The sequence below is a fragment of the Ictalurus punctatus genome, chromosome 5 (genome assembly GCF_001660625.3).
Source record: "Ictalurus punctatus breed USDA103 chromosome 5, Coco_2.0, whole genome shotgun sequence".
In the NCBI taxonomy this organism is placed as follows: Eukaryota; Metazoa; Chordata; class Actinopteri; order Siluriformes; family Ictaluridae; genus Ictalurus; species Ictalurus punctatus.
This window is the reverse complement of record NC_030420.2, coordinates 16,406,115-16,433,979: the sequence shown is the minus strand read 5'-3', so window position 1 is coordinate 16,433,979 and position 27,865 is coordinate 16,406,115. Positions and strand designations below refer to the sequence as shown.

The following is a 27,865-nucleotide window of genomic DNA, read 5'->3' as shown; positions in this document are numbered from 1 at the left end:
GAGACTAAGGATTTTCAAAACTTTTCAAACTTGTCACAGGTTAATTATTTTCTTAATCTTGATTATTTATTTTTTTTGTTGCTATAGTTGTGTGTCCCTCCACGACATCATCTATCATCTGCCATCATTATAGATACCCCAGGAGGGCACAGTTGAGAGGGCCAACCGTCAAGATAATCAGATGCTCTGTTGAGTGTTATCCTGCATTTCTGTGTTGGGGGTGGTGGGTGGGGCAGTGGGTGTGGGGGGGTTACACTTCAAAAAAATTAGTTCTTCTCAATGCTCCATGCTGAACACAATGCTCAGTAAAACGGTAGGCCTCAGCCCAGCCCCCAACCCTAAACCCCAAAGAGTTTAAAAGTAGGCTTATCTCCACCTCTACTTTATCACTCATCAGGATAAACTGATAGACTGAAAAGAGCTAAAACTATATCTGTACTATACGGAGCTATCTAAAATATTTGGATTACATATATGAATATATTTGACCTCATGCTCTATTTGTTTGAGTAACATGTCTAGCACACTTAACGTGGATTACAAATCTTCTCAAAAGAATACCACCCCACCAGTGTCGTTAACACACTGACACTCAGGAATGCAGAGTGCAGCCTGGAATCTTTACACTGCTCGCCTGTTTATAGTAGTTTAATTAAAGCATGGTCACTCCCAACTCAGCATGGTGTGGGTTTGACTCAGCTGGAACCAGGGGAGTTCTAACCACTATGAGAGAGAAGAGCAAAAGGGCATTGGGGCAACAGGGGATAAACCCTAAGTACACTCAGAGAGTCTATCCTGTGAATCAGTGTGCAAATGCCAAATCTGGCCTGGACTGCTCAGATGACTCATGTACTGTGCTATGAAAAAGTATTGCCCCCATCCTGATTTCTTCAGTTTTTGTGTATATCTCATACTAAATTGTTTCAGAAATTAAAACAAAATCTAAGATAAAACAAAGGGCAAATACTTTTTTTCACAGCACTGTAATGAAGACAGACATGGCATTCTGTCAAATGTATTTTCTTGTATAAGCCAAAGTTAGTTATGTACTGCCTGAAGTATTCTATGTGCTTTGATTAATTATGTGACAATGACAGCTTTGTTAAAGCAAATCTATCAAAGTGGAAATAATTTGCACTAATTGGAGGTCGAAATTCAAGATTTATTTCCATTTCCATTTAGCTTCACTATTATTTACTTTCAGTCATACTCACTAATTGAACTGACACAGAGCTGCTGAGCTATAGAGGTGACCGTGAAAGTCTCTTAAAAGAAGACAACACAAATAACGGATCTGTAACATGAACGAGAAACTAAAACGCTGTAAATCAGAGAGACAGAATAAAATAAAATTTTAGGAATAGGAATAAAATTTGAATTTACTGACTGATGAGCTTCGATTAGAGACAGTCACCCTAGTCTACAGCAGAGTCAGGTATAACAGATTCCAGTCCGTGTTTTACCTCTGACCCTAACGGTCTAAGGCCCGTCCGAATACACTGCTGCAGCATGGGACACTCACACACCCACAAATTCTGTTCCCTGTAATAATGAAAGTCGGAGCCACCCAAAGAGATGCTGAGGAAACGTTTTAAGCACTGGAATTATTAGAAGTGCAGCCCAGGAGCCCCAGGAGGCGATGGAGTTGGGCCGATCTTATTTCAGAAGGTCCAGAGCGGTGCTACTCACCATGATGATGTTCAAATGGGGTAATGGCGAATTAAAGCCTAGATTTGCTGCGTAATTAGTTCTAGAAAGTTCGCAACCTGAATAATTATTTATTTGCTGTTAGAATAAGATGGTTTCACGAAGTTTAGAGATGTGAGAAGGATCCATCGAAGCAATGTTGTTTTAAGGTCTGATGTGGTTTGATTTTGTGTAGCAAAAGGAATTTGTCTGAGTATCCTACGTAGCCTACATAATCTTACTTTTCATTGTGATAACTGGGAACCAGCTTCTGCTTAAAGTAAGATACATATCTAAAAAAAAAAAAAAGTCAGTTGCATTTGGCAGGTGTGTGTGAGACGTAAAGCAGAGATGGGGTACGGGCGGAATAATGTTTTGAGCTGAGGACGCTGTTGTGGTTGTGTGTTAATCAGCACTATCTACCTACAGTAGGTAGCTTTTCCATAAAGAATAAAAAAGTACAGCGCAGTAATTAGGATTTAGCCCATACGTGGATAAAGCAGACAGTCAGGTTGTTTAGATCCGACGCTAAATTTCCAGGTAAGAGTAACGCACACAATTATTAGTACCATACTGTTGTTCTATTAATTTATTAAATGTGTTTATTTCCCAACCATTTCTCTAAGTCACGGTCTGCGTTGGATCATGGTGCTGTCAAAAAGTGCTGTTAAAACTCGCTTTATCAGCATAAAATTAAAATGCATAACATAACAAAGCAGTTTCATAAAATTGCGAAAGATTCGCCCACAGTCCTCAGTAAGCTAATTTGTACCTTCTGATGGGCTACTAAAACCTCAGAATTGCACAATCATAAAACCTTGCTGGTATAATATTAATGTTACAGTTGTATGCAATGCAGACCACACGCCCGCCTGATATTTTTTAAGCGAAAAAACTCCAATAAATATGAGACGGGTAGTTTGGATAATATCGGCGGTAGGCCTATCTCTGGTCATGAATAAGTGTTTGTTTTGGGAGAAAGGGGTAAATTGTGCGTTCTCCTTAATGGGTCAGTGACCTATTTTCTGTTTCCCCCACGAAGGGTTTTCGGGGATTTTCACGTAGACTGGCAACGCCATAAGTTGCGTGTCGCCATGGTAACCCGCGAGTCTTTGGCGCGCACTATTGTCTTTGGCTGAATGGCGGGTCGGTGGTCTCTGTTTGGAGGGGGTTTCTGAGACGGTTGTGTTGGTGGGCATGTGTGATTTCCTTATCTGAGACTGCAAAGAACAACAGTCACGCTAAACACAGAATTAACAGTAGGCTATAATTTACAGTAACAATTTCACAGCTGAACTGAGTAAGAATGCATTTAAAAAGAATGATTGCTGACAGTAAAATTGTGCAGACTACTGAAACTCTGGACACAATGACCTTGCAGTATTTACTGGGCAGCAAAAACACAATTAATGAAACAATGGACAAATAATAAAATGTATAATGCATTTAGTCCATATGTATTTGATCAGCCAAGCGATTCCTGATATCCAAAGTTTGCTTACTTAGTTTTGTAATGTAGTGGACTGTCTAATGTTGCCAACAAATAAGGGAAGGAGGTTATACCTACCAGCAAACCAGATGTCTAAATTGTTACTTGCCTTAAAATACATGGTTTGTATAGTTTGTCTTAGTAATACCTTAACATAATATTGAACACTTAAATAAACTTAGACATAATTGGGACTAGGCTATATATTGTTATGTGGCTCACTTCTAATGTAAATTCCACCTTAAAAAACACCTTTGGGAAACTTCAAACTTTGGGATGTAATTCCAGTAATTCCACATTCAAGATTTTACTGTTATAACTGGCATTTAGTCTATTTTTATAGATTAATTTTTAGAGACATTTAGATAAACGCACTCTAAGAAGAAAAGGCTAAAATATTAACCTTTTGAGGTTCCTGGAGATTGCATCTGTGGGGGAACTTTAAATGTTCATTTTGAACCTTTTTAAAAAAGGTTCTAATTGGAACCATCTCTTAAAGTTGTATTAACAACCCATCAGAGTTCCTTTTTGAACCTGTTTCTAGACATCCTTACCATATTCTTCTTCTTCTTCCTCTTCATCTTTTTATTATACATTACTTACTTAATCCCATTTCACAACATTGACACAACTGGACAAATAGAGACTTACTTAAAATAAAGGAATATTGTCTTTCATGAAAAAACAATAATCAATTTCATTCAATATTTAAGAAAATGTAATTGAATATTTATAATATTTAGAAAATAAGATAATGTTTAAAACAAGATAACAACCTATTCCAGATCATTTATTTATAGTCCCCTCTGAAAGTATTGGAACAGCAAGGCCAATTCTATTGTTTTCTCTATACATTGAAGACATTTATGTTCAAGACCAAAATATGAATATGAGACGATAGATCAGAATTTCAGCTTTTATTTCCTCATATTTACATGTAGATGTGTTAAACAACTTAGAACATGGCACCATTTGTTTAAACCCACCCATTTTTTTCATGTGATCAAAAATATTGAAACGTGTCTGACAGGTGTTTCTTGCTGAAAGGTGTGTCCTGTTAAATTGATTGTTTAAAGAATTAATAGCTATGAATTACTACTGTTTGGTTTGCACAAGCATTGGGCATAGCCAATACAACAATTTGGAATGTCCTTTATCAGGCAAAAAAGTGGAAGGCTTTAGACTGACCAAGTCAATCAGCAGACTTTAACCCAGTTGAGCATGCATTTCACTTTCTGAAGAACAAAAACCCCTGAACCCCCTGAAACAAGCAACAACTGAAAGAATCTGTGGTAAAAGCCTGGAAAAGCAACACAAAAGAAAAATTAAACAGCTGGGTGGTCAGTGGGTCACGGGTTTGATGCAGTTATTAAAAGCAAGGGATATGCCAAATATTAAGTGTTATTTGCTTTAATTAAACTATCTGTTCCTATACTTTTGCTCATCTAAAAATTGGGTGGTGCGCCACCAAAGGTGCCATGTTATAAGTTGTTAAACACATCTAGATGTAAATATGAGCAAATGAAAGCTGAAATTCTGATCTATCGTCTCATCTGTTGATCTCAAACCCAAATGTCTTCAAATGTATAATGAAAACACTAGAATTGGTCTTGCTGTTCCAATAATTTCGCAGGGGATTGTATATACATATACTTTCAGTTAGCAAAAAAATTTCAATTTTAATCACTGTGGGTGGCATTTTGTTTTTGGCATTATGGCACATTAAATACTTTCCAATGAATGTCAGGGTGTTTCTCATCTTCGAAGCATACAGTGAAGGGAAAAAAGTATTTGATCCCCTGCTGATTTTGTACGTTTGCCCACTGACAAAGAAATGATCATTCTATAACAATGATCATTCTATAATCAATTTATAACATTTTTGACATGTGTTTTTCTGGATTTTCTTGTTGTTATTCTGTCTCTCACTGTTCAAATAAATCTACCATTAAAATTATAGACTGATCATTTCTTTGTCAGTGGGCAAACGTACAAAATCAGCAGGGAATCAAATACTTTTTTCCCTCACTGTATTAATTGTTGAAGTAAATAGGGAGGTCAACCTTGAAATGTAGAGATGAACTCCTGGAAACTGTGTGCAGTTAACTAATCAGCAATCTTGGATTTTCTTGTTTCAGTCTGTATACAGAGAAGTATTAGAGGGAGAGGGATTAAACATTGTATAATCTCAGTCTCTCTCTCTCTCTCTCTCTCTCTCTCTCTTTCTCTCTCTCTCTTTCACACACACACACACACACACACACACACACACACACACTAAACATCTGGAAAAGGTCTTGAAGTGTGGTAATCATGGTATAACTGGAATAATTGACTCTGGACCCGTCGTCAATTATTCCTTACGTAGCACACAACCTAATGTTATTATGACATTAAGTTCATGTTATTTTCATAGTGTTTCAAAAAGGTCATGGTTATTTTGATAGGTTATGTTTTCTTACTTCAGATATTCGCACCGCTTCACTCAGTCCCACTGCACGTGCTTCAAAGTTTTTGCGCGAGACAGACATTCAGAGATTCGGTATTTCGCGTTACGTAGCACTTCCACCTGGTTTAAATGTATTTTATTTTAATTCTCAAAATCGAAACAATATGAATAATCACGTTTACTTAAGTGAAAAGAAAGTACTAATGAATTGATATTAGTTATTTGTCCATAGTGGCAGAAACTGAATAAGAAAAGGGGTTTAATTTCTGTTCAGATTGAGCACGTAATAAATATTTGTACAAATAAAGCATTTTTTATTGTAAAATCATTTAGGCTATTACATGGACAAACGACCTCAACACAATAATAATAATAATAATGATAATAATAATAATAATGATAATAATAATAATAATAATAATAATAATAATAATAATAATAAACAAACTAAATAAAATAAAATAAATTTTTCCTGATGAAAGCTTACACAACACATACTTAAAAGTATTTCCTTAGAAGAAATGTTGTTTAATAACATTAAAAGCAGAACAGTCCAAATGGATATGTTTCACAGTTAAAGTGTTACAGAGCGTTACAGAATGGTTCCTCACCCTTTAATAAAAACCCATGTTTCACTCTGTGATCTATATGACCTTGTGTGCACCACTTTGATCATGTATAGAAAAAAAAATATTTTAAATTCCTTCAGTATTTGTGAATTTGTGACTGCATTTTTTGACCAGCTTGTATTGTAGTGATACTTTCAGCTGGGGTCAGTTTCTTTTTGGTGTCTGTGTATGTGTTACCATGTTCATGTGTTTCCACTGACTTTGCAACTAGAGCTGGAAAAGAAATTAGGAGTTTACTGAGTTAGTGAGTACTATGAGCAGTGTTGAGGAAGCTAATTTGAAACTGTAGCTTTTCTAGCTACAAGCTACTAATAGTTTGAAGTAGTTAAGCTATAGTCAAGCGACCCTTTAAAAAAGTAGTGAGCTACACTACAAGTTACTAACAAACAGAAGTCTAACTACATTGAAACTACTTAAATGAGCAACATGTTTAGTATGTCATGATTGTGAAGCAGCTTATGAATAACTGTATAATTTTGCATTAAGAAATTAAGCACAATAATAATTTAAAAAAAAATCAGAACAATTAAGAATTTATAATGTGCATATTAGGCTACTTATCAATTTAACATGACAATCACGTTCACCTCTATATGCATCCTTAAATTTGTGCTTGAACTCTTGGATGTCGTATTATAATCGAAGTATTGGACGAAGTATTTTAATCTTTCTTTTACAAAGATTACATATAAAGGTGTAAGATTTATTGTTTGATTCCTTAAGGAACATGAAACATTATTTGTAAGTAAATGTAAACGTTGTGTTCCCTATTAACAACAAAGTGCCAGTAATATTCTCTGCATCATCATCTGTTTATTTATTATAATTTACCTGTCCCATACATCATGTATCTAACTGTGCTTGGTCGCTTTACATGTCCATCCGACGGTCACTTCCTATCCATGTGAGCTACAAAGCTACAATACTTAATTCCTGTGAAGCAAGCGGGCACCGCAGATATGCAATCAAGCGCACCATTATAATTGGACAAAAAAACCTAACTACTGGTTATGCTGCATCACTGTTCGTTTGAAAAAGTAAGTCGTTACTGAAAAAGCTACACTATTTTTAAAGCAGCAGAGCTACAGACATGCTACTGAAAAATGTAGTTAAGTTAGTAGTGTCTCTACTTTTAGTTAGCTACATCCAACAGGGATTATGAGGCAAGCTGATGCAAGAACCAACCATAATCAAAACAATTCTATTAGATTTGGATTTTATATAAATTTTCAAATAGGCTTTTTATATGCCTGCTGAACACGGATGCCTAGATTTGATCATCATGGTAGTTTTCATGAAAGATGGTACATAGGGGTTTTAAATGTCAAAATATTGCTTCCAGAGTTCAGATTTTCATGTTTTATAACCTTCTTAATAACTCAGCACAGTTTAAGGCAAGCATTATTTACACATGATTTAGTTGGCACTTTGCTAAACTGGTAGCTATAAGCTTTACTTTCTCATTAGCCTTGTAGTTTCCATGCAAAACTAAACTATTAAACTTTAGACACCAAACTTGTCTTGGCTGCGGGACTGCATTTGGGGCAAGAACACAGTTATGCAAATGTCATGGTCAAATATTTATTTTACCTCATGCAGCAAATTTTACAGTGTTAAATTAATGCTTGGAAATTTAATTTGTATCTGGCAGGGCTTCAGTGAATAGTATAGATATTAATTTACCCTGCATACTTTTGCCTTATAGCAACAGCTCTGGGTAGTACAGTGATGCAGGTGGTCCCTAGGTTCAATCCAGCTTGAGTTATTATCTTTGTAGCTTCTGTGCATGTTCTCCCTGTGTCCATTTTGATTTCCTCCGGGTTCTCCATTTTATGGAACACTCCCAACAAACATGTCAGTAGGTGTATTGACTAAGATAAATTACCCCTACTTGCGAATGAGTGTATGAATGTGTTTGTGCAATTAACTGGTTTGTGCAATGAACTGGTGTCCCATCCAGGGTGTAGCCCTGCCTCATACCCAGTGTTCCTAGGACAGGATCCGGAAAAACCATGACCCTGACCATGATAAGCGTTTACTGAAAGTGAATGAGTGAGTGAGAACAACAGCTCTGAACTACAATTAGAATGATACACCCACTTATTTGAAAGCAGTGATTCTGATTGATGGCATTCTGTGTAAATTCAAGATGACGTTTTCAACAGTAAATTGTGCATGTTTTTTATGGTATGTGTGCATGTGAGAATAATTCACCAATGACCACTGTCAAAAACAGCAGCAGTAAATAAAGCAGCAATAAAATAATGTAATAACTTTAGTTACATTTTGTATAATCAAATTAATAAAAATATATATCATCTATTTTTCGATATTTAGAGTGGTGATTCTTTAGAATTTTCTATATTTCTTTATAAATATGACATAAAACATCAGATTTTCAGAAAAAGTCCTAATAGTAGACAAAGAAAACCCAATTAAACAACTGAGACAAAAATATTTAATTTTGTCATTTATTAAGTAAAATGATCATATATTACATATCTGTGAGGGGCAAAATTATGTGAACCTCTAGGATTAGCAGTTAATTTGAGTTTGAGTTAATTTTCCAACAATGGGATGACAATCAGGTGTGAGTACACTGTTTTATTTAAAGAACAGGGATCTATCAAAGTCTGATCTTCACAACATGTTTGTGGAAGTGTATCATGGCACGACAAAAGATTTCTGAGGACCTCAGAAAATGAGTTGTTGGTGCTCATCAGGTTGGAAAAGGTTACAAAACTACATCTAAAGCATTTGGACTCATTTGTTCTACTGAAGAATGGTTAAAGAATAATAAACTTAATGTTTTGGATTGACCAAATCAAAGAGCTTAATTCGATAGAAATGTTCTGGAAGGACCTGAAGCTGCAACAGGTTTTCAGAAAATGGCCAGTTTCTCGATTGGCTCTCTCTACTTACGTGGCCACCAGTATTTAGATTGATGTAGCTGGTGGGTTTTATGGGTGCTCAGGTGCCCTATTGCAGGGGAGGTGTGTGCCCACATGATATGTTTGTCTCTTAACTGGATGGGAACATATTTCTACCACTGGTCACTGACTTGGGACTCTCTTCTTTATCAATCTCCTGATCAATCTCCCAGGTTATAGCTGCCACAAAACAAGATTGTGATAGGATGCTGTCCCATGAGTTCTCCTTAGGACGAGCAGTATCTAGGCATTAAAGGGGGTCTGCTTTGGTGTTCTTTGATCCTGGCCAACAAGAGAGGGTGAATTGAAATCTGGCAAAAAATAAGGCCCACCATGCAGTCTTGATATATTCCAGTTTCTTATGGCTCGTGTATATCACAAAAGGCCCCCTCCAGTCAGAGATGATACTCCTCTAGGGCTATCTTTACAGCAAGGAGCTCCCTGGTGCCTATGTTGTAGTTGTACTGAGCAGAGGACAATTTCTTCAAAAATAATACCACTGCATGAAGCTTAGGTCTCTCACCAAACCTTTGTGACCACACAGCCCCCACACCTGTTTCTTATGCATCCACTTGAACAACAAAGGGTGTAGATTGGTAAGGGTGCCTCAAGATGATAGCTGACTCGAATGGTTGTGTTCAAAGGTTTGGGGAGTAGATGGGTTCCATCGGAGTTTCTTGGAACCCTGTTTGAACCCTGTTTAATTATGGAAGTGACCTTGTCCTGGTCTGTGAGAACTCCTTCTAGCGTGGCTTTATCATCATGCCATGCCAGTTTTGTGAAGATATATTGGTTAAGAACCTGCTTTGAGTGCAGGTTTGTACTAGTGGCTAGGGTGTGGAATGTTAGCATGAACTCTGCAACAGTGTGGTTGCCTTGTTTTAGTGATAGAAGTTGCTCACAATGGGCAAACACTTGCTGAAAAAGCCCAAGGAAGTGCTCATAGGAATTTGCTCCCCTCTTTAGGACCAGACAGTGGTATCCCAGGTTAGTGCTTTATTGGTCACCAAGTTTATGAACTGTGCAATCTTGGTCCATTTGGCTACTCCTTCTTATTGAGAAATACAATTAGCATTAAAGCATGTAACCCTTGCACAAAGCAGGATCACCTGAACACTTGTCCAATTTGTGCAATGAGCGAAGAAGCAGACTGAGAGGGTGCTTCCAATGTAGCCAGCAAGGGCATCAGCATGATGGTTGTCTGCGCTAGCTGGGTATTGATCATGGCAATCTGCTGCTGTTGCTCATCAATGAAATATCCTTAAGAGGCCAAAGCCTGTCGCCAATTGTGAAAACCTGCTACCTCCATGTGACTGTGAAGTATTCTGTCAGGTGGCCGAGATTGCAGCAGTTGCAAGTTTCTTTATTTTTACACAGGCAGACAAATTCAAAATGTCAAACAGGCAGGAGTCATGCAGTGTTCAAACAGAGCAATGTGTGTGAAATGCAAATACATAAACCAGGAACCATAAAACATTATCTTAACCATGAAGCAATCACACTGAAGTAATGCTTGGTATCAACAGGTATGAGAACACTGAGTGTATAAGTTGCAATGGGTAAGTGCACTGAAGGTCCTTAAATGCTGTAACTAGTGCTACATCATTGTGTTCAGGTGTGTGCAATTAGAAGAATAGTAAAATTGATCAAGTGAGTTTGTGCTAAGTGTTGTAGTCCATGGAGCCATGTCTGTAGGCAGCAATCAGTCTGAGGGTATGTCTCAACCAGCTCCCTAGCTTAGTAGTCAGGGCTCTGATCAGGGAGTCAGCCATTTTAAGGGCTGTCTCAATTGCAAAATACTCCAGTGCACTGGAACATTCGCTCCCAAAAAAAATCCCACAATGCCCCGCAAAAACAGAGGAGCATCGATGCTCACTATGTTCCCTTACTGGAAATGATGTCATGTTTTATGAAGCCTCTCAGCTCAAAAAACATGGGGGTCGAACTCTCAGCCAACTTCCGTCTACAAAAGTAAGCAGCTTGTTATCATTGTTGTAGCTCTCAAATGATTTCTTATGTTTTTTTACTTTATTTGGCGTTCTATATATATGGCTTGTTTGAGACTTTTAAGTGTTTAATGATTTTTAAAAAATAATTCACTAGGTAGTCTACGATCCTGCTTAAAGTACCATGACAGAAATGAGTGTGATCAAGCTAACAAATTTGCATGACATATAAAAATGAAATATGTTTATGTTTTTAACTTTTTGTGACATTTTACAACATGAGTACTTAGTCATGTCGCTGGAAATTGAGTTATCAGTGTCCCAATGTGTAGTGAACCATGGTCCTTACCAGAGCACGAACCTGTGTACAAGATATTCTCATTCACGACCTAGGGAGCTAACAGAGATATACCTTAAGAGTTGTGGTTGATAGTGGCCAAGTTTATAGGCCACTCTGTGTTTCAGGAATCAAAGAGCAATGCCAATTCTGGCATTGACATGACAATAGTCTCTTTGCTTCATTGCAAAGCTAAAGAAGCAACCTTCAGACATTTAGGTTAAAGAGAAAATAATGTGAGTTAAATTTTTGGCAGAACTATTACATTTAGTTGCCTGAAAGTTAAAGATTCATGCTGTGATCTTTGACTTCCAACTATAAGAAGCTAAAGAAAATGCTTCCTCAACTGGGAGAATTGGAAAAACAATGAAACTCAGGAACGTGTCTTCAGCCCCAGCATATGACATCAAATTAGCATGACCTCTCACACCATCAACAGTAAATAAAATATCACTTCACTACATTAAATGAGTTTATAATAATATTTACATTATATCAACCAACATAGACTCAATATTTTATTAAATCTACAACACTTACCATACAGTTCACTCTTCTGAGAAAGTGAATACATCATAAACTCATGATCACTAATGTTAGCTGGCATTCATGGATATGTCCATGTTTTTTCCACTTTGTAGCTTGAACCTGCCAAGCTCGAAAATTGCATAATTCTCAGACTTCCTACATCTGAGTTAAGTCCCATGCAGCACAATACCTAGCATCCTAGCTAGAGAAGATCCCTGCTTACCCTCAGCCAGGTTTGAACCACTGAATACAAGGGCAGTGTGAGAATAGTGTTAAACAAAACCACTGGCTAGACTGTGGTCTAATATTTGTTTACTGTGGCCCTTATTGTATTAAATATAATATATTAATGTCCTGCAGGACTTTGGGAAAAATGGGTAGTGGATATTAAATACCTTTCTGATTAATGTGGAAAGCTTTGGACTTTTTAAAAATCAAACAGGATTTGGGGTAGCCTACTTTAAGTGGTTTTCATTGATTTCATTATATGGAGTTAATTCACACATTAGATCTAGTGGTCGACCGATATGAGTTTTTTAATGGTCGATGCCGATATCTAGAAAGCAGTGTGGCCGATTTACCGATATGAGGCCGATATAACACAAATTTAATGAAACATACAGAAAATCGGTGCATAATATTTATGTAATACTCTCTGAAGAACTTCAAAAATATTCACTTAAGAAATTTGTACAAATAAATAAATAAGTTTTAGTGCAGTTTCTCCTTGTGTCTTGCTGTCTATGCCAGCCATCTAGCAGGAAAAAAGAAAATACATTTTAGTTAAAACTTGTAGCTTAGCATATAAAAAGACTGGAACACATGAAAAGGTACACTGCACATGATATAAATTAATCATGGACAATTAAATATGATGCATATGGACTTAAAATCTAGGAATTCAAACTTACCATCTCGCATACAATGTTCTGGTTTCATCCTGCTCACCTGACCTAGCTTTCATTCGGGGGTACACAGGCTTTTGAGCTGCAGGAAAACAGCTTCTTATTTAAAAGTTACCAAAGATGATGTACGTGTCTGAGGAAGAACCAGTCGCGGGATTTGTGACTGTTTGTGAGGTAAAATGTTTTCAGTTTTGTTTGAATTTCTTTATTGCACATCTGTGTCTGTGGGTCTGACATCTCATGGTACTGTTTGAATAAGACTTTGTTGCACACCTAAGCGTTGTTGTGCGTAACATTAAATAATGTCACGTTAAAAAGTGAGCGATGACTGGTCATTTTGCGGTCTGTCAGATGCTCGCTTAACGTATCAGTGGGTGTTTTTTCTTAGCAGAAATAAGGAAGAATGCACTTGGGAAGAAGGTTTGAATTGTCACATATTGGCCATATATATAGTATCTCACAAAAGTGAGTACACCCCTCACATTTTTGTAAATATTTGATTATATCTTTTCATGTGACAACACTGAAGAAATGAGACTTTGCTACAATGTAAAGTAGTGAGTGTACAGCTTGTGTAACAGTGTAAATTTGCTGTTCCCTCAAAACACCTCAACACACAGCCATTAATGTCCAAACCGCTGGCAACAAAAGTGAATACACCCTTAAGTGAAAATGTCCAAATTGGGCCCAATTAGCCATTTTCCATCCCTGGTGTCATGTGACTTGTTAGTGTTACAAGGTCTCAGGTGTGAATGGGGAGCAGGTGTGTTAAATTTTGTGTCATTGCTCTCACACTCCCTCATACTGTTCACTGGAAGTTCAACATGGCACCCCGTGGCAAAGAACTCTCTGAGGATCTGAAAAAAAGAATTGTTGCTCTACATAAAGATGGCCTAGGCTATAAGAAGATTGCCAAGACCCTGACACTGAGCTGCAGCACGGTGGCCAAGACCATACAGCGGTTTAACAGGACAGGTTCCACTCAGAACAGGCCTTGCCCTGGTCAACCAAAGAAGTTGAGTGGTCACATGCTCAGCGTCATATCCAGAGGTTGTCTTTGGGAAATAGATGTATGAGTGCTGCCAGCATTGCTTCAGAGGTTGAAGGGGTGGGGGGTCAGCCTGTCAGTGCTCAGACCATACGCCGCACACTGCATCAAATTGGTCTGCATGGCTGTCGTCCCAGAAGGAAGCCTCTTCTAAAGATGATGCACAAGAAAGCTTGCAAACAGTTTGCGGAAGACAAGCAAACTAAGGACATGGATTACTGGAACCATGTCCTGTGGTCTGATGAGACCAAGATAAACTTATTTGGTTCAGATGGTGTCAAGCGTGTGTGGCGGCAACCAGGTGAGGAGTACAAAGGCAAGTGTGTCTTGCCTACAGTCAAGCATGGTGGTCGGAGTGTCATGGTCTGGGGCTGCATGAGTGCTGCCGGCACTGGGGAGCTACAGTTCATTGAGGGAATCATGAATGCCAACATGTACTGTGACATACTGAAGCAGAGCATGATCCCTCCCTTCAGAGACTGGGCCGCAGGGCGGTATTCCAGCATGATAACGACCCCAAACACACCTCCAAGATGACCACTGCCTTGCTAAAGAAGATGAGGGTGAAGGTGATGGACTGGCCAAACATGTCTCCAGACTTAAACCCTATTGAGCATCTGTGGGGCATCCTCAAACTGAAGGTGGAGGAGCACAAGGTTTCTAACATCCACCAGCTCCATGATGTCATCATGGAGGAGTGGAAGAGGACTCCAGTGGCAACCTGTGAAGCTCTGGTGAGCTACATGCCCACGAGGGTTAAGGCAGTGCTGGAAAATAATGGTGGCCACACAAAATATTGACACTTTGGGCCCAATTTGGACATTTTCACTTAGGGTGTACTCACTTTTGTTGCCAGCGGTTTAGACATTAATGGCTGTGTGTTGAGTTATTTTGAGGGGACAGCAAATTTACACTGTCAGACAAGCTGTACACTCACTACTTTGCATTGTAGCAAAGTGTCATTTCTTCAGTGTTGTCACATGAAAAGTTATAATCAAATATTTACAAAAATGTGAGGGGTGTACTCACTTTTGTGAGATACTGTGATATACTATATATATATCACATATGTATATTACTTTATATAAATCCCAGTATTCAGTTTATCTAATCAACATATTAAAATACAGAATATTTGTAATATGAGTACATAAAGTCAAGTTTGAAAGGTCTCATTACACTGCAGTGTATGTGTTTGCTCTCTACTCCATGTAATAGGTATATGGGGGATTTCTTAGAAGTGGAAGCCATCTCTTTCATGATTTTGTACAGGTTCTGGAGTCTTCAGCATACTACTCTTTATGGGTTTGCAATCAGAGCATTATGATGTTGGGCACTAAAGTTTTGCAGTCTTACTTCATTTTAAGAGAAAATTGATTTAATGAAAAATGCTGTGTATTTAATATACTATGAGAGTTCTTGTTATAGAAGTGTATAGCAGACAATTTCCTTGGATTTGCCCTGAATAGTGTGACTGCCTGTCTGTATGGCATTCCCTATGACTCAGATACAGGCAAGTGGGACACACATACAGTACATGCCTGTCTCTGAGTCAGAAAGAATGCCAACAGACAGGCAGTAAAGCTTCCATTTACCCCAATCAGCCATAACATTAAAACTACCTGCCAAATATTGTGCAGGTCCCCCTTGTGGCACCAAAACAACTCTGATCCATCAAGGCATGGATTCCATAAGACCTCTAAAGGCGTGCTGTGGTATCTGGCACAAAGACATTAGCAGCAGTCCTGCAAGCTGCAAGATGGGGCCTTCATGGATCGGACATGTTTGTCCAGCACATCCCACAATTGCTCAATCAGATTGAGATCCTGGGACTTTAGAGACCAAGTCAGCACCGTCAACTCTTTGTCATATTCCTCAATCCATTCCTGAAAATTTTTTGCAGTGTAGCAGGGCGCATTATCCTGCTGAAAGAAGCAACAATGTTTAGGTAAGTGGTACATGTCAAAGTTACATCCACATGAATGCCAGGTTGCCAAGTTTTCCCAGCAGAACGTTGCCCAGCACATTACACTGCCTCCAACAGCTTGCCTTCCTCTCTAGGTAAGTGAAACACATGAACCCAGCTGTCCACTTGATGTAAAATGAAACATGATTCATCAGACCAGGCCACCTTATTCCATTGCTCCATGGTCCAGATCTGATGCTCACGTGCCCATTGTAGGCACTTTCAGTGGTGGAGCACAAATTGCTGAAAAAGTTAATGCTGGCTGTGTCAGAACACAGTGCATCGCAGGTTGCTGTGTATGGGGCTGCATAGCCAAAGACTGGTCAGAGTGCCCACGGCAATTTCTATAGCCAGCATTGACATTTTCAGCAATTTGTGCTACAGTAGCTCTTCTGTGGGATTGGACCAGACAGGCTAGACTTTGCTCCCCACACACATTAATTTGCCTTGGACACCCATGGCCCTGTCGCTGGTTCACTGGTTATCCTTCCTTGTACCACTTTTGGCAGGTACTAACCACTGCATACTGGGAACACCCCACAAGAACTGCCGTTTTGGAAATGCCATCACAATTTGGCCCTTGTCAAAGTCACTCAGATCCTTATGCTTGCCCATTTTTCTGCCTTTCAACAAATCAACTTGAGAGCTGACTCACTTGCTGCCTCACTTGCTGCCTCACTTGCTGCCTAATGTATCCCACATTGTAATGATATAATCAATGTTATTCGCTTCACCTGTCAGTGGTTTTAATGTAATGGCTGATCGTGTATACACCCACCTACATCCTTACACACATATATATAACCAGCAAAGTAGATAAATTTGGAACTAATGGCTATGTCATCAGTTACTATGTAGCTAGTTATGTTTGCTATGACTTTATGTTGGTGAATTTAAGTTAGATTTTGAGTATGATTCTGTTAAGGTGATCTTTTGTTGTTATGTAGGATATGGTTAACACATACAGCAGCTTCTTGTTTAAAACAGTGGGACAAAGCCCCTTAACCCATTGAAATATGTGTGTGTAAGAATTCGTGAATGAGCAGGTTGAATTTCTAAATTGTAGGGGGAGTAGTTAGAGAATACCATGTGTTTCACAGGTCTGAAAGTGTAGTACTATGCAAAAGGCACATGTACAAGTAAAGATGCATTAAAAATACTGCAACCTTAAAAATGTACTAAAAAGAAAAATTTTTAGTAAACAAAAAAAAAATCCCTTGCATTATATAAAATACTTTGCCTTCCTGCTACATACACTGCAGTTTTTATAAGGAAAAGGGCTTGTAGACTGTTCTAAGCATCTCATAAAATGTGTTTCCCTTAATCCTTTGTAGGTCCAAGACAGTATCCCTAATGTTTAGCTTAGTTAGTGCTCTATTACTTCTTTGTTACTTCCTTTAATGGCATACAAATAAAACAAAATTATGTATAATAATCTAAAACAAAACAAAACTACAAATCAAAACAAAACAAATGGAAAATCCCTAGTGTCTCTATAGCATTTTCACACTGCTACACATTAGACGCTTAAATGCGCGGTTTATTATTCAGTTATATCTGAATGTATGTTTATCAGTAAATACTATATATTTTTCAGCAACTGCAATAAAGTTTTAAATACAAAGGAAAGGGTGTCATTATGAGCATGGGATGTGTGAGGAGTGTCTGAGCATTTAAGGGGTTAAGGTTGAATTAAAGTATTATTAAAGTATAATCAAACTATGTTGTAAAGTATTATCAAACTGTGTGAATATATTTTCATTATGATAAGGTAAATAACAACAACAATATTTTTCCATAGGACTATTCAGCACAGCGAAGGCAGACATATGTTTGTCTTCCCCATGTCAGAATGGTGGCACATGCATAGAAGCAATGGCTGACTATACATGTGTATGCCCAAAAGAACCACTCATCTATGTAGGTAAAGACTGTGAACTATTGTATGATGCTTGTGCTCATGTCAACTGTCATAACTGCATCAGCACCCTAGGAATAGATAACTACTTCTGTCCATGTCAAGAGGACTTTGGAGGCCCTGATTGTACTCATAAGTTGGACAAGTGTAAGAGCAACCCATGCACTGGAATAAAGAATCGCTGTGTAGATGCACTTAATGGATATTCTTGTCACTGCCCTAGCGGCTACAGTGGCGAGGACTGCCAGACTCATGTAATGGATTGCTTGGATAATCCCTGCTTTAACAATGCAACCTGCATACAGACATCACACGGGTATAAGTGTAAGTGTGGCCGTGGCTTCCAGGGGAACTACTGCGAACATGACACTGATGAATGCCTGTCCCAACCTTGTCAGAATGGTGCCATATGCCTCGATGGTATAGATGTGTACCACTGCTTCTGTGTGCCTGGATTTCAAGGTTACAACTGTGAGATAGACATTAATGAGTGTGCATCCCAGCCCTGTAAAAACAATGGAAAGTGTACTAATGGGAAGGACCGTTACATCTGTGAGTGTCTGATAGGGTTCACAGGTAAGGATGCTGCTTGATTTGTAGTTTAACAAGTAATCAACTTGTCAAATACACCACTTAAACATCTGTATTATGGTAAAATTTATGGTATTAAGTAGAGATGCACCGATACTAAATTTCTCAGCCGATACCGATAACCGATTATTCAGAGTGATATCGGCTGATATCGATACCGATAATTCTGCCTTTTATGCCTTCTTTTAAATGAATAATAATTAATTACACATTTCGGAAGGAAATGCAAATAAAAACTTTATTCTCTCCATTTCAACAAGTTGTTTCACAGTAACTGGTCTCATAAACAGAAAGCACATTACTCAAATTAACATTAACACATCAACTAAATTCTGAAGATTAAAGTAAGATTTCTTAACTTATTGAATGTTAAGATTATTAATTAATTTATTCATATTAACCGGACTAATTGACTGAATTCTAAAAAACCTCCTGTTAGACTCCTGTCACTCACCACAAACAAAAGCATTTCTACTTCATCCTTGAACATCAAACTGGTAATATATAATATCAACTTTTTTATATATTAACATTAACTGGATATCAAATAAATTTTTTCTGTGCAATATATACTTTTTTGTCAACTCATCTTCATTGAAATCTTTCAACAGTGTACTGGTGCTTTAATTCAGCACATGCAGTGCAAATAGCGCGGGGAAAAAAAATTTAGACTCAACGGCAAAACTTCCGCTTCACTGATTCACTGCTTCAGTGCTTCACTGCTTCACTTCCGGTGTAAAATTTTAGCATTGCAGAGATTACAAACTGCAGTTTTGTCGTCATTCCACACAAGAGACACCACCTTTACACACAGCATGAAATTGATGTGTTTTCCCGCTCTCTTTTGATTGACAGGATATAATCGACCTTGATCATCGGAAGTTTCTAAACAAAAAATAGTCTTTATACATCGGTGCATCTCTAGTATTAAGTGTTATTTCATGTCAACTAAAAATATTTTTCAACATTATGTGGTTGGCTTATGAATATACTGTATTTGTACATACCCAACATTACACAATTTATGTTTAGGCTATTTTGACCTGGGACTATCAAGATAAATTTACTAATCTTTAAAAACAAAGTGAAAGATGATTTTAATCTCTGTCACACTGCCTCCATCTCTAATTTAGAGACATGCACACTCTATCATGCAGAACCCTTAAGTTTGTGAAGAGGCTTTTTTATTTTTCTCTCCATGGATATTATTTATATTGTTATTTATAAAGATGAAGATATAATTAGCCAATTTGTGGACACCTGACCACCATGCCTATATGTGGGCCTTCCCCAAACTGTTGCCACAAAGTTGGAAGCTTGCAATTGTATAGGATATCTTTGTATGCTATCACATTACAGTTTCTCAATAATGCAGTCATAAACATCTACAGTACTGTGCAAAAGTTTTAGGCACATGCAAAGAAATGCTGTAGAGCAAAGATGCCTTCAAAATAATGAAATTAAATGTCTCTACGTTAAAAAAAAAAAAAAAAAAAAAAAACGTAAAGTGCAGTAAACAGTAGTAAATGAAACAAAGTCAATATTTGGTATGACACAAAAATAAAAATAAAAATAGTAGAGTCTGGTACAATTTGTCCAGTTTTATAAGGAAATTGGCTGGTACATTTTGTTGAGCATCTTGCAGAACCAGCCACAGTTCTTCTGGACAACTTTTGACTGGCGCACTTGCTTATAATTTGTGCAGCAAAACCTAGTAGCCTTCATTGTGTTTTTTGTCTGAAAAGTGGTCTCTTATGTAATATGCTGCTTTCTTTAATGACATACAAGCATTTTTTTTTTGTAACATTTAATTTTGTGCTAGAAAACTAATGTTTGGGTATATAAAATTCCAATCATAAAATAAAAAATCTATAACAAAGTTTGTACTAAAAATATAGGGTGCCTAAAACTTTTGCACAGTACTGTATATATTTAATATTTGGCTTAAAATTTGGCTTGATGTATGATATGTTTTTCTTTAATTACAGGAATGAACTGTGAGGTCGAGATCAATGAGTGTGAGGAGACTCCATGTCAGAATGGTGCTACATGCCATGACTATGTGGGGCTGTACACATGTGAGTGTGTGCCTGGGTTTGAAGGCATCAGCTGTGAGGTGGATATCAATGAGTGTATCAGTGTGCCATGCCTCAACAATGGCTCATGTATTGATTTGGTGAACAGGTAAGAATTATTGGGCCACCATGAAAAACTGGTGGGCTTTATTCGAAAAGCTTTAAAGGGCCTTTTGGATTATTGCAGTCAGAAATAATATTGTAAAATAAATTCTATATACCACACTATGAGCTGTGCCAGTAGCCTGCACAGTAAAACCCCTAGTGTTGAATTGATACCCAGAGTGTTCATTTGTGTCCAGTTGGACTATATAAACATTGTAGGGTGTAAATTCAACACTCTGGGTGTCAAATCAATACTTGGAATTTTGCTGTGTTGTGAAGTGCCATCATGAATATTTTTTTTTAATCATCATACAATCATTTTTATCACAATGATTAAAATTCCTTCCTAGTGCACAAATGATATCAGATTAAGTGTAATCTCCTGGCATGTGAGGTATGTGTCTTGGTATATGATGATAACATACAGTTTAAAGTCTACTTTTGGAGGGGACTGTATATATATAGTATTTCTCTGGCAGTTATGAAGTCACAGACAGTTAACTATTCTTAAATTAGGTGTGAGCTGGAAAATACTAAACACTGCTGTTTCACTGAGAACTATTAGTGAAAAACATTTTACATAATCCTTTAGTGTCATGTAGAACAATGCAGACTTACTGATACCTCACACCACTTCTGTAAATAAAGATGATACAGTCCCCCGTAACGGCTTTAGATGATGGTTTAGTCACCCAGAGCTCACTAATAGTAAACATGACTCAAATCTATTTCGCACTAATCTGTCTGGAATAAGATCAACTTTGTTCATTAGTAAGCTTCTAAAAGGATAAACCCTCCATCTGTTCAATCTTAATCTTTAAGGGAACATTCTACAATCACTTAGTGTGTGTATATGCCGACAATTCCTGATAAAAATAATTATATATGAATTACCAAATAGACTGCAGTTATGCAAAAGGGATTTGTTGCAGTGTAATTTCTGTATGAAACAATTTAAACATTTCAATATAATGTTGAGCACAGAAAATCATTATATTCTAATACATTTATAACTGATGTACCCATTTGTAAATATTACTAATTTTATAGTTGCTTTTCCTGATGTATTTCAATCCTGTTTCTTGCAGATATACAATATTTATGTATTATATTACTAATAAATATATAAAAAGATATGGAAAGTTAGTTAGATATATAGAGATGACACCACAGAATGCCTCTGAAGTGATAATAGTTTGGCTTTTGTGTGTGAATTTCAGGTTTGAGTGTGATTGCAGTGGGACAGGGTTTGCTGGGCCAATTTGTGAGGAAGAGATTCTTGAGTGTGTGTCTGAGCCCTGTCAGCATGGAGCCACATGTCATGAGGGAATTAATCAATACGCCTGTCAGTGCTGGCCAGGTAACCTACTGTTTTACATTTTATTAGTAATCATAGTAGCTTAATTTGCTATAGCATTTGGTAAAGTTTAAATATTTTTTTCTCAGGTAGTCATTTTATATACAGTAATTGGAAAAAGAAAGTACACCCTCCTCAGGGCTACCAACTTTTCCTTCCTGGCTGGAGTGAGATTTATGAGTCAAATTACTTTTTTCTGTGTGGAAATGAGACTGGTGGGGTAAAATGTGCATAACGTCATACACCACTTTTTTCCATTCGACTGTTTCCATTTCTTCCTCACCATGCCCTTGTCTTTGCTCTCCATTGTCGTCAATAATTTTCATGAAAGTCCCCATGAAATCAAAATTGGAGTTTTTTGGCTTTTAGTATGATATTTGTTAGCCTTAAGGTTATCTATAAGCAAGTGTACTCCAAAACAATGACAAAATTCACATTTAGAAGATATATACACATTCAGAATTTACAGTCTCTTTCTACCACCAATACAGATCAGCAATTTTGATGATATCATTCTGCACCTCAGCGTCTCATCAGATTTTGTGTCGAATCAAATACTCTCCAGAATCTGAAGTGTCCTGGCAAGTATGGCTTAGCCCAGCTAGTTAGCACAAACAAGCATTAACGTAGTGGTCACTTTTGTATAAGCACAATTTCTCTCCCTGGAACAATGGTAATATCAATTATAAAAAGATGTCCTTGTACATGGAGAATTGCTTCCAGCGTAACATTAATTGTAAACTAGTTTATTGACAAGAATGGGCAATTATACAAATGTAAATGAATATTAAAAGAATATTAAAATAATAATAATAATGATAATAATTAAGGCTATCCCCAGTGGCATATTAAATTTAATAAAATCTTCAGTAGATATTAATGATTCAACCTTACAACAAACTTTAGTAAATGGTCTTTCCATTTATGATAAACATTTTAATAATAATTTTATAAGAAACTCCATTATTGTCAGATCCAATCCTCCATGTAAATCAAGATAGCTTAAACCTCCCCATTTCTCACCTTGAAATTACCTTATAAATATAAATCTGTTATCTCAACCTCATTTAGGTTTGACCATAAAATGGATATGACAAAAAAAAAGAATTAACAAAACCTTAAATTTAAAACCACATGATATTTTACTTTGTTTACATAACCCAAATTTTTCTGAAACAAAATTACATCATTAATCAGTTTAGCAAAGTTTTACATTCACAAGAAAAGAAAATGATCTCTGATCATGAAACAGTGTGACCTTGGACCTGAATTTGCTGGAACACCCACTCCTAGGAAGATTGGCAATTGTCTTGAAGGCTCTCTATTTGTAAACAATCCTTTTCACTGTAGAATGGTGAATTTCAGATTGTTTGAGGGGCCCCTCCCCAAATCGATTAGCAGCAACAATTGTTTCTCTGAAGACATGCCTGATGTCCTTTCTTCTTGGCATGATGTCGACATATACCTGAGTGCTTTGGTGCCTGAGTACACCAAACTGCCAAAAGTTATGCTTTTATAGAGTTAGTCACACTTCTTGATGTTTAATTAATCTTGTGCATTTCATTAGTAACACCTGGCTACTAATTACTCTCTTAATGATAATGGCAGTAGGAAGGGTGTACTTATTTTTTGTCCCACCTGGTTTCTGAATGTTCATTTACTTTTTGGGGAAAAAAAGTTACTTGAGGTTATTTGTTTGTTTATAGAAGTTGGTGAGAAGTACACACTTGTTATTTAGGTGCTCATAAATAAAACATAGAATTGAAGGGGGTGCACTTTCTTTTTCCCATGACTGTAATTGTGAAAAATGTGAGGATTTTGACATGGACTCAGCAGACTCATCTTGACATCACTCATGCCTTCTTCTGAGTTGGCAACAAATTTCACAGTGCATATTGTTGTCAAAGTGGATGACTTTGTATTAGTATTGTTTGAAGATCAGTGGGAAAGCATCTCTTGCTGTGTTTCTACACTGGGTCGAGTTTCCCAAAAGCATTGCAGCACAAAGATCATTACGCAAAGTTAAGATGGTAAATGGTAAAGAAAGTTATTACAATCTTTACTTTGCAGTGCTTTTGGGAAACTCATTCCTGTCCCAGATTCAGTCACACTTTACTGAGATGTTTAAGCACTTGATACCAAACACTGCCCTCTAGAGGAGAAAAGTAAATAGGTATTTAACTTAATTGTTTAAGTAAAAAAAAAAAAATGGTGCATCATTACAATTGCATAGTCAACCAGAATTTTAAAGAAAGAAAAAGAAGATAAAATCAGAAAGTGTTCAAGAATAGTGGATTGGAATGAATATTTGTGCATAGTTTATATTTATAATCACACAATTTATACAAAGTAGATGTTACTTTATAATTCAAAGACCAACCAAAAACAAAACTTAAGAGAAAATACAGAAGCAAAGGTCGGTGATCAAATAACTTAGACCCAGCAGAACTGATAAAAAAAAAAAAAAACCTATAGCAAACTAACCAGCTATCATTATATAACTATCTAAAAAATACAGAGTAAAGAATATAACACACAATCCAGGGAACAAAATTTACACACTGAAAGTTGATTATTTGAACTCGTATTAGTCTGGGATAATGCTACAATTCTGCACAATACAGTATTTGCTCAAAGTGCTATTACATCAACCCAGTTATCTCATTTAATTTACTAATGAATAAAGTAGATTAGAATATGTGTTCTATTAACTATTTTTGTTCAGTTAGATATAATTATAGTTCCTATTGCTATTTAGTGGGAGATGAAAATATCTGAGACAAGCTACAGTAAACTTTGTTGGATCTTTTAAAAATATTTTTATTTAAAAGAAAAGTCTAATTCACATGAGAACATTATAGAGATCAGAGGATTGAAATATAGTTTAGAAATTGTATCAGGTACACAACGTAGTTTATTTGGCACTGGATTTACAGTACATTACAAAAATTGTATGACTTATGACTCTCATGCCACAGGTTATGAAGGGAAGAACTGTGAGAAGGATGTGGATGAATGTGAGGCTCAGCCTTGCGAGAATGGTGGCAAGTGTTTCCAGCGATCTGACCAGAGACATTATGGTGTCTTAGACCAGTTGAGCACATCTTTCAGCTATGAGTATGCTGCTGGCTTTCTGTGCAAATGCTTGTCTGGCTTTACGGGTGAATTTGACTATATCTTTACTATAGCTAGAAGATCTTATTTGCTTAACAAAATGTTTTCTGCTGTTTTGAACAATTCCATGAAGATAATTATGTGCTGTGTGGTGATTTGCAGGTCAAAACTGTTCAATTAACATAGATGAATGTGAACTTGCACCATGCCTAAATGGGGGAAGCTGTGAGGATCTAATTAATGCGTATCAATGTTTTTGCTCTCCGGGATTCACAGGTGAGTCTCTCAGTCTGATAACAGTCAGACTGTTATTTTACAGTGACCAGCTTTGCAGAAGTTGACGTACCTTTTTTTTTAGAAGACACATTACCATGGACCAGGCATCTCAGACTTGTGTCCTTTAGAGCAACAACTGCTGAATTCAGCATTAGGTGTTATTTAACACATCTGATTAAACTCATCAGCTAATTAAAAAGGCCTTGCTAGGCTGGATTCAGTGTGTTTGAAGAGGGAAAACAGACACTGGCACTATACCTCCCAGGACATGAGTTTGATGCTGTTGTCATATGACTCAAGACAGATGTATTCATTATCACAGCGAGTCTGTACGTCTGCCTTCTAAACCTAACCTTACCATTAATTCTTCCTTGTCATGGGGCTGTGGGAGCAGAATAAGACATGATGATTTTGCAACCAATAGCTAGACTGCCAAGTAGTTTTTTTTCCCCTCACAATGAAAAAGTGGAGAAGTTATTAGCTACACTTATAATTTAAAGCTACACTGTAAACCTATATGTGGCGTTCCCAAGTGGAGGGAAACATTTATCCCAAATTTAGTAAATCCAACTACGCCACCCTGGTGGAGAACCAGGGAAATACTCCCAAATAAAGGCACACAAGTTTTACCAATCGGGGCAAGGTACATGAGAGTGAGACACGAGTACAAATATATATATATATATATATATATATAAACACATTTTATTATGACACTTTAGCATCATTAAAACTTATACAAATATAAAATCGCTCTCCCATTAAGGACAATAAGGATTTTTAAACTAACCACTTCTCCAGACCCAGGCTTGGCAGGGACAAGGCAGGCCAGCTACAGCTCGGGAGGTCATCCAAACCCACTGCAAGTCATGCCAAAATCATCAAACACTACCTACACCATAAGGAAGTTGTTGTGTTGGCACACTGAGCACGCTGTGAAGCACACCACAGAATAAATGCAGCTAGCCTCCCCTGTCCCACCAAGACTCACTGGCTCCTGGAGAGAAAGAAGACACTGGTTAACCCAAAATTACACAAACACTAAACAAAGAAAGACAAATATTACAGACACCGTGGTGTGGTGGCTATAACACCTAGGCCCACTGACACCATCACACGAAATAGAGGCAGTTGGCAGCACCTAAGCAAAACCAGAATTATGGTAAACAGTACAAATAAAAATTATAGTCACTATAGCATGCAGACAATAAGGCATAGCATACACCCCATCAATAGTAAGGTGGTTGTGTGGAACAACAAACCCGAAACAGGTTTGAGGCTGGAAAACACTAATTTACCACTTAGCCTCTCAGACTACGTGTGGTTGCAAAACATAAGCCAAACATACATCCAAAAGTAAAGCAAAAAAAATCAGATGACACAAAATAGATCAAGAAAATGACCGTAAAACAAAATCAGGTAAAGCAAAACAGAACGGGTGAAACAGAACAGTAAGTAAAGCAAAACAGCAGCGGCGTCACATGTAGCATCTTCGGCTGGGGATTTGTCTTAGAGAAGACTTGGATGCTCAACTCCCCACTCTCACCTTAACACAAAGATCAGAATGTCAACATAAATCTACCAAGTCCCAGTGTGAAAAAGGGAGAGCTGCACTTACCATTGGGTCGAACAAACACCAGACGAGAAGTTGTATGATTACTCATAGGTACCGCGGCTTGATATACATATCATTCACTGAACACGATCTCCGGCGCCAGCTCGCCACAATGCACGCGACACCAGCACCGCTCTAAGACTGAACGGAAATGGGAACCGGAAATGCCAGGGGAGCGAGGAACTCGGAATCACCGAGACACCTACCAAAATAAGGGTCCTTAAATAGTCGGGTAGCTCTCACCCTATTGGTCTGCCAAAGCCATACCCCGAGCAGAGCCAATAGGATAGTTAAATCGCTTAACTATCGCTTAACAGCTGTTATAATCACTGCCCTGTAAAGGCCTGAGTTATATATCTGAATTTTGTGAGGGAACTGCCAAGCTTTCTACAACCCCTGGAAAAAGTATGGAATCACCACACTTAGAGGATGTTCACTCTGCTTTTTTACTTCGTAGCAAATAAACAAATCACAGATATGACAGAAAACAATTTTCGTTTAATAACTGAACATTCTGGCTTTGTCTACCTCAAACAATGAAATTATTTTAATTAATGGCATATTTGTTTCCAGATCAATGTATGGAATCACCTTGTAATTTGCATTTATAAAACAAATACCAGCAGAAGTAAAAAAAAAAAAAAAAAAAAAAAAAAAAAAAAAAAAAAAAAAAAAAGGCAAATTAGTCTGCAGTTAAAATAGAGTGCTTACAGACCTTAAAAGAGTTCTTGCAGACCTTAACTTTGGACTTTTTGAAAGGAAACATGGTCCCAACAAGAGAGTTGAAACAATGGAAAGGATTATAAAACTCCTTCAATAAGGAAATCCAACACAGAGTGTGGCAAAAGATGTTGGTTGTTCCCAGTCAGCTGTGTCTAAAATTTGTGCAAGTATAAACAAA

The 27,865-nt window shown here is 37.3% G+C and overlaps 1 protein-coding gene across 2 annotated transcripts in view; it reads left to right on the top strand.

The window, feature by feature from the left end:
• The first annotated feature begins 1,495 nt into the window (after positions 1 to 1,495).
• The window catches only part of crb2b (crumbs cell polarity complex component 2b), a 66,202-nt gene continuing 39,832 nt past the window's right edge, over positions 1,496 to 27,865 (top strand). For both annotated transcript variants that reach the window (XM_017466971.3, XM_017466968.3), the window contains exons 1-6: positions 1,496 to 1,709; positions 17,715 to 18,407; positions 20,411 to 20,606; positions 21,823 to 21,962; positions 24,938 to 25,120; positions 25,236 to 25,349. In XM_017466971.3, coding sequence (XP_017322460.1) covers positions 1,640 to 1,709; positions 17,715 to 18,407; positions 20,411 to 20,606; positions 21,823 to 21,962; positions 24,938 to 25,120; positions 25,236 to 25,349 — 1,396 coding nt within the window. In that variant the 5' untranslated portion in view covers positions 1,496 to 1,639. The remainder of the gene's footprint in view (positions 1,710 to 17,714; positions 18,408 to 20,410; positions 20,607 to 21,822; positions 21,963 to 24,937; positions 25,121 to 25,235; positions 25,350 to 27,865) is intronic.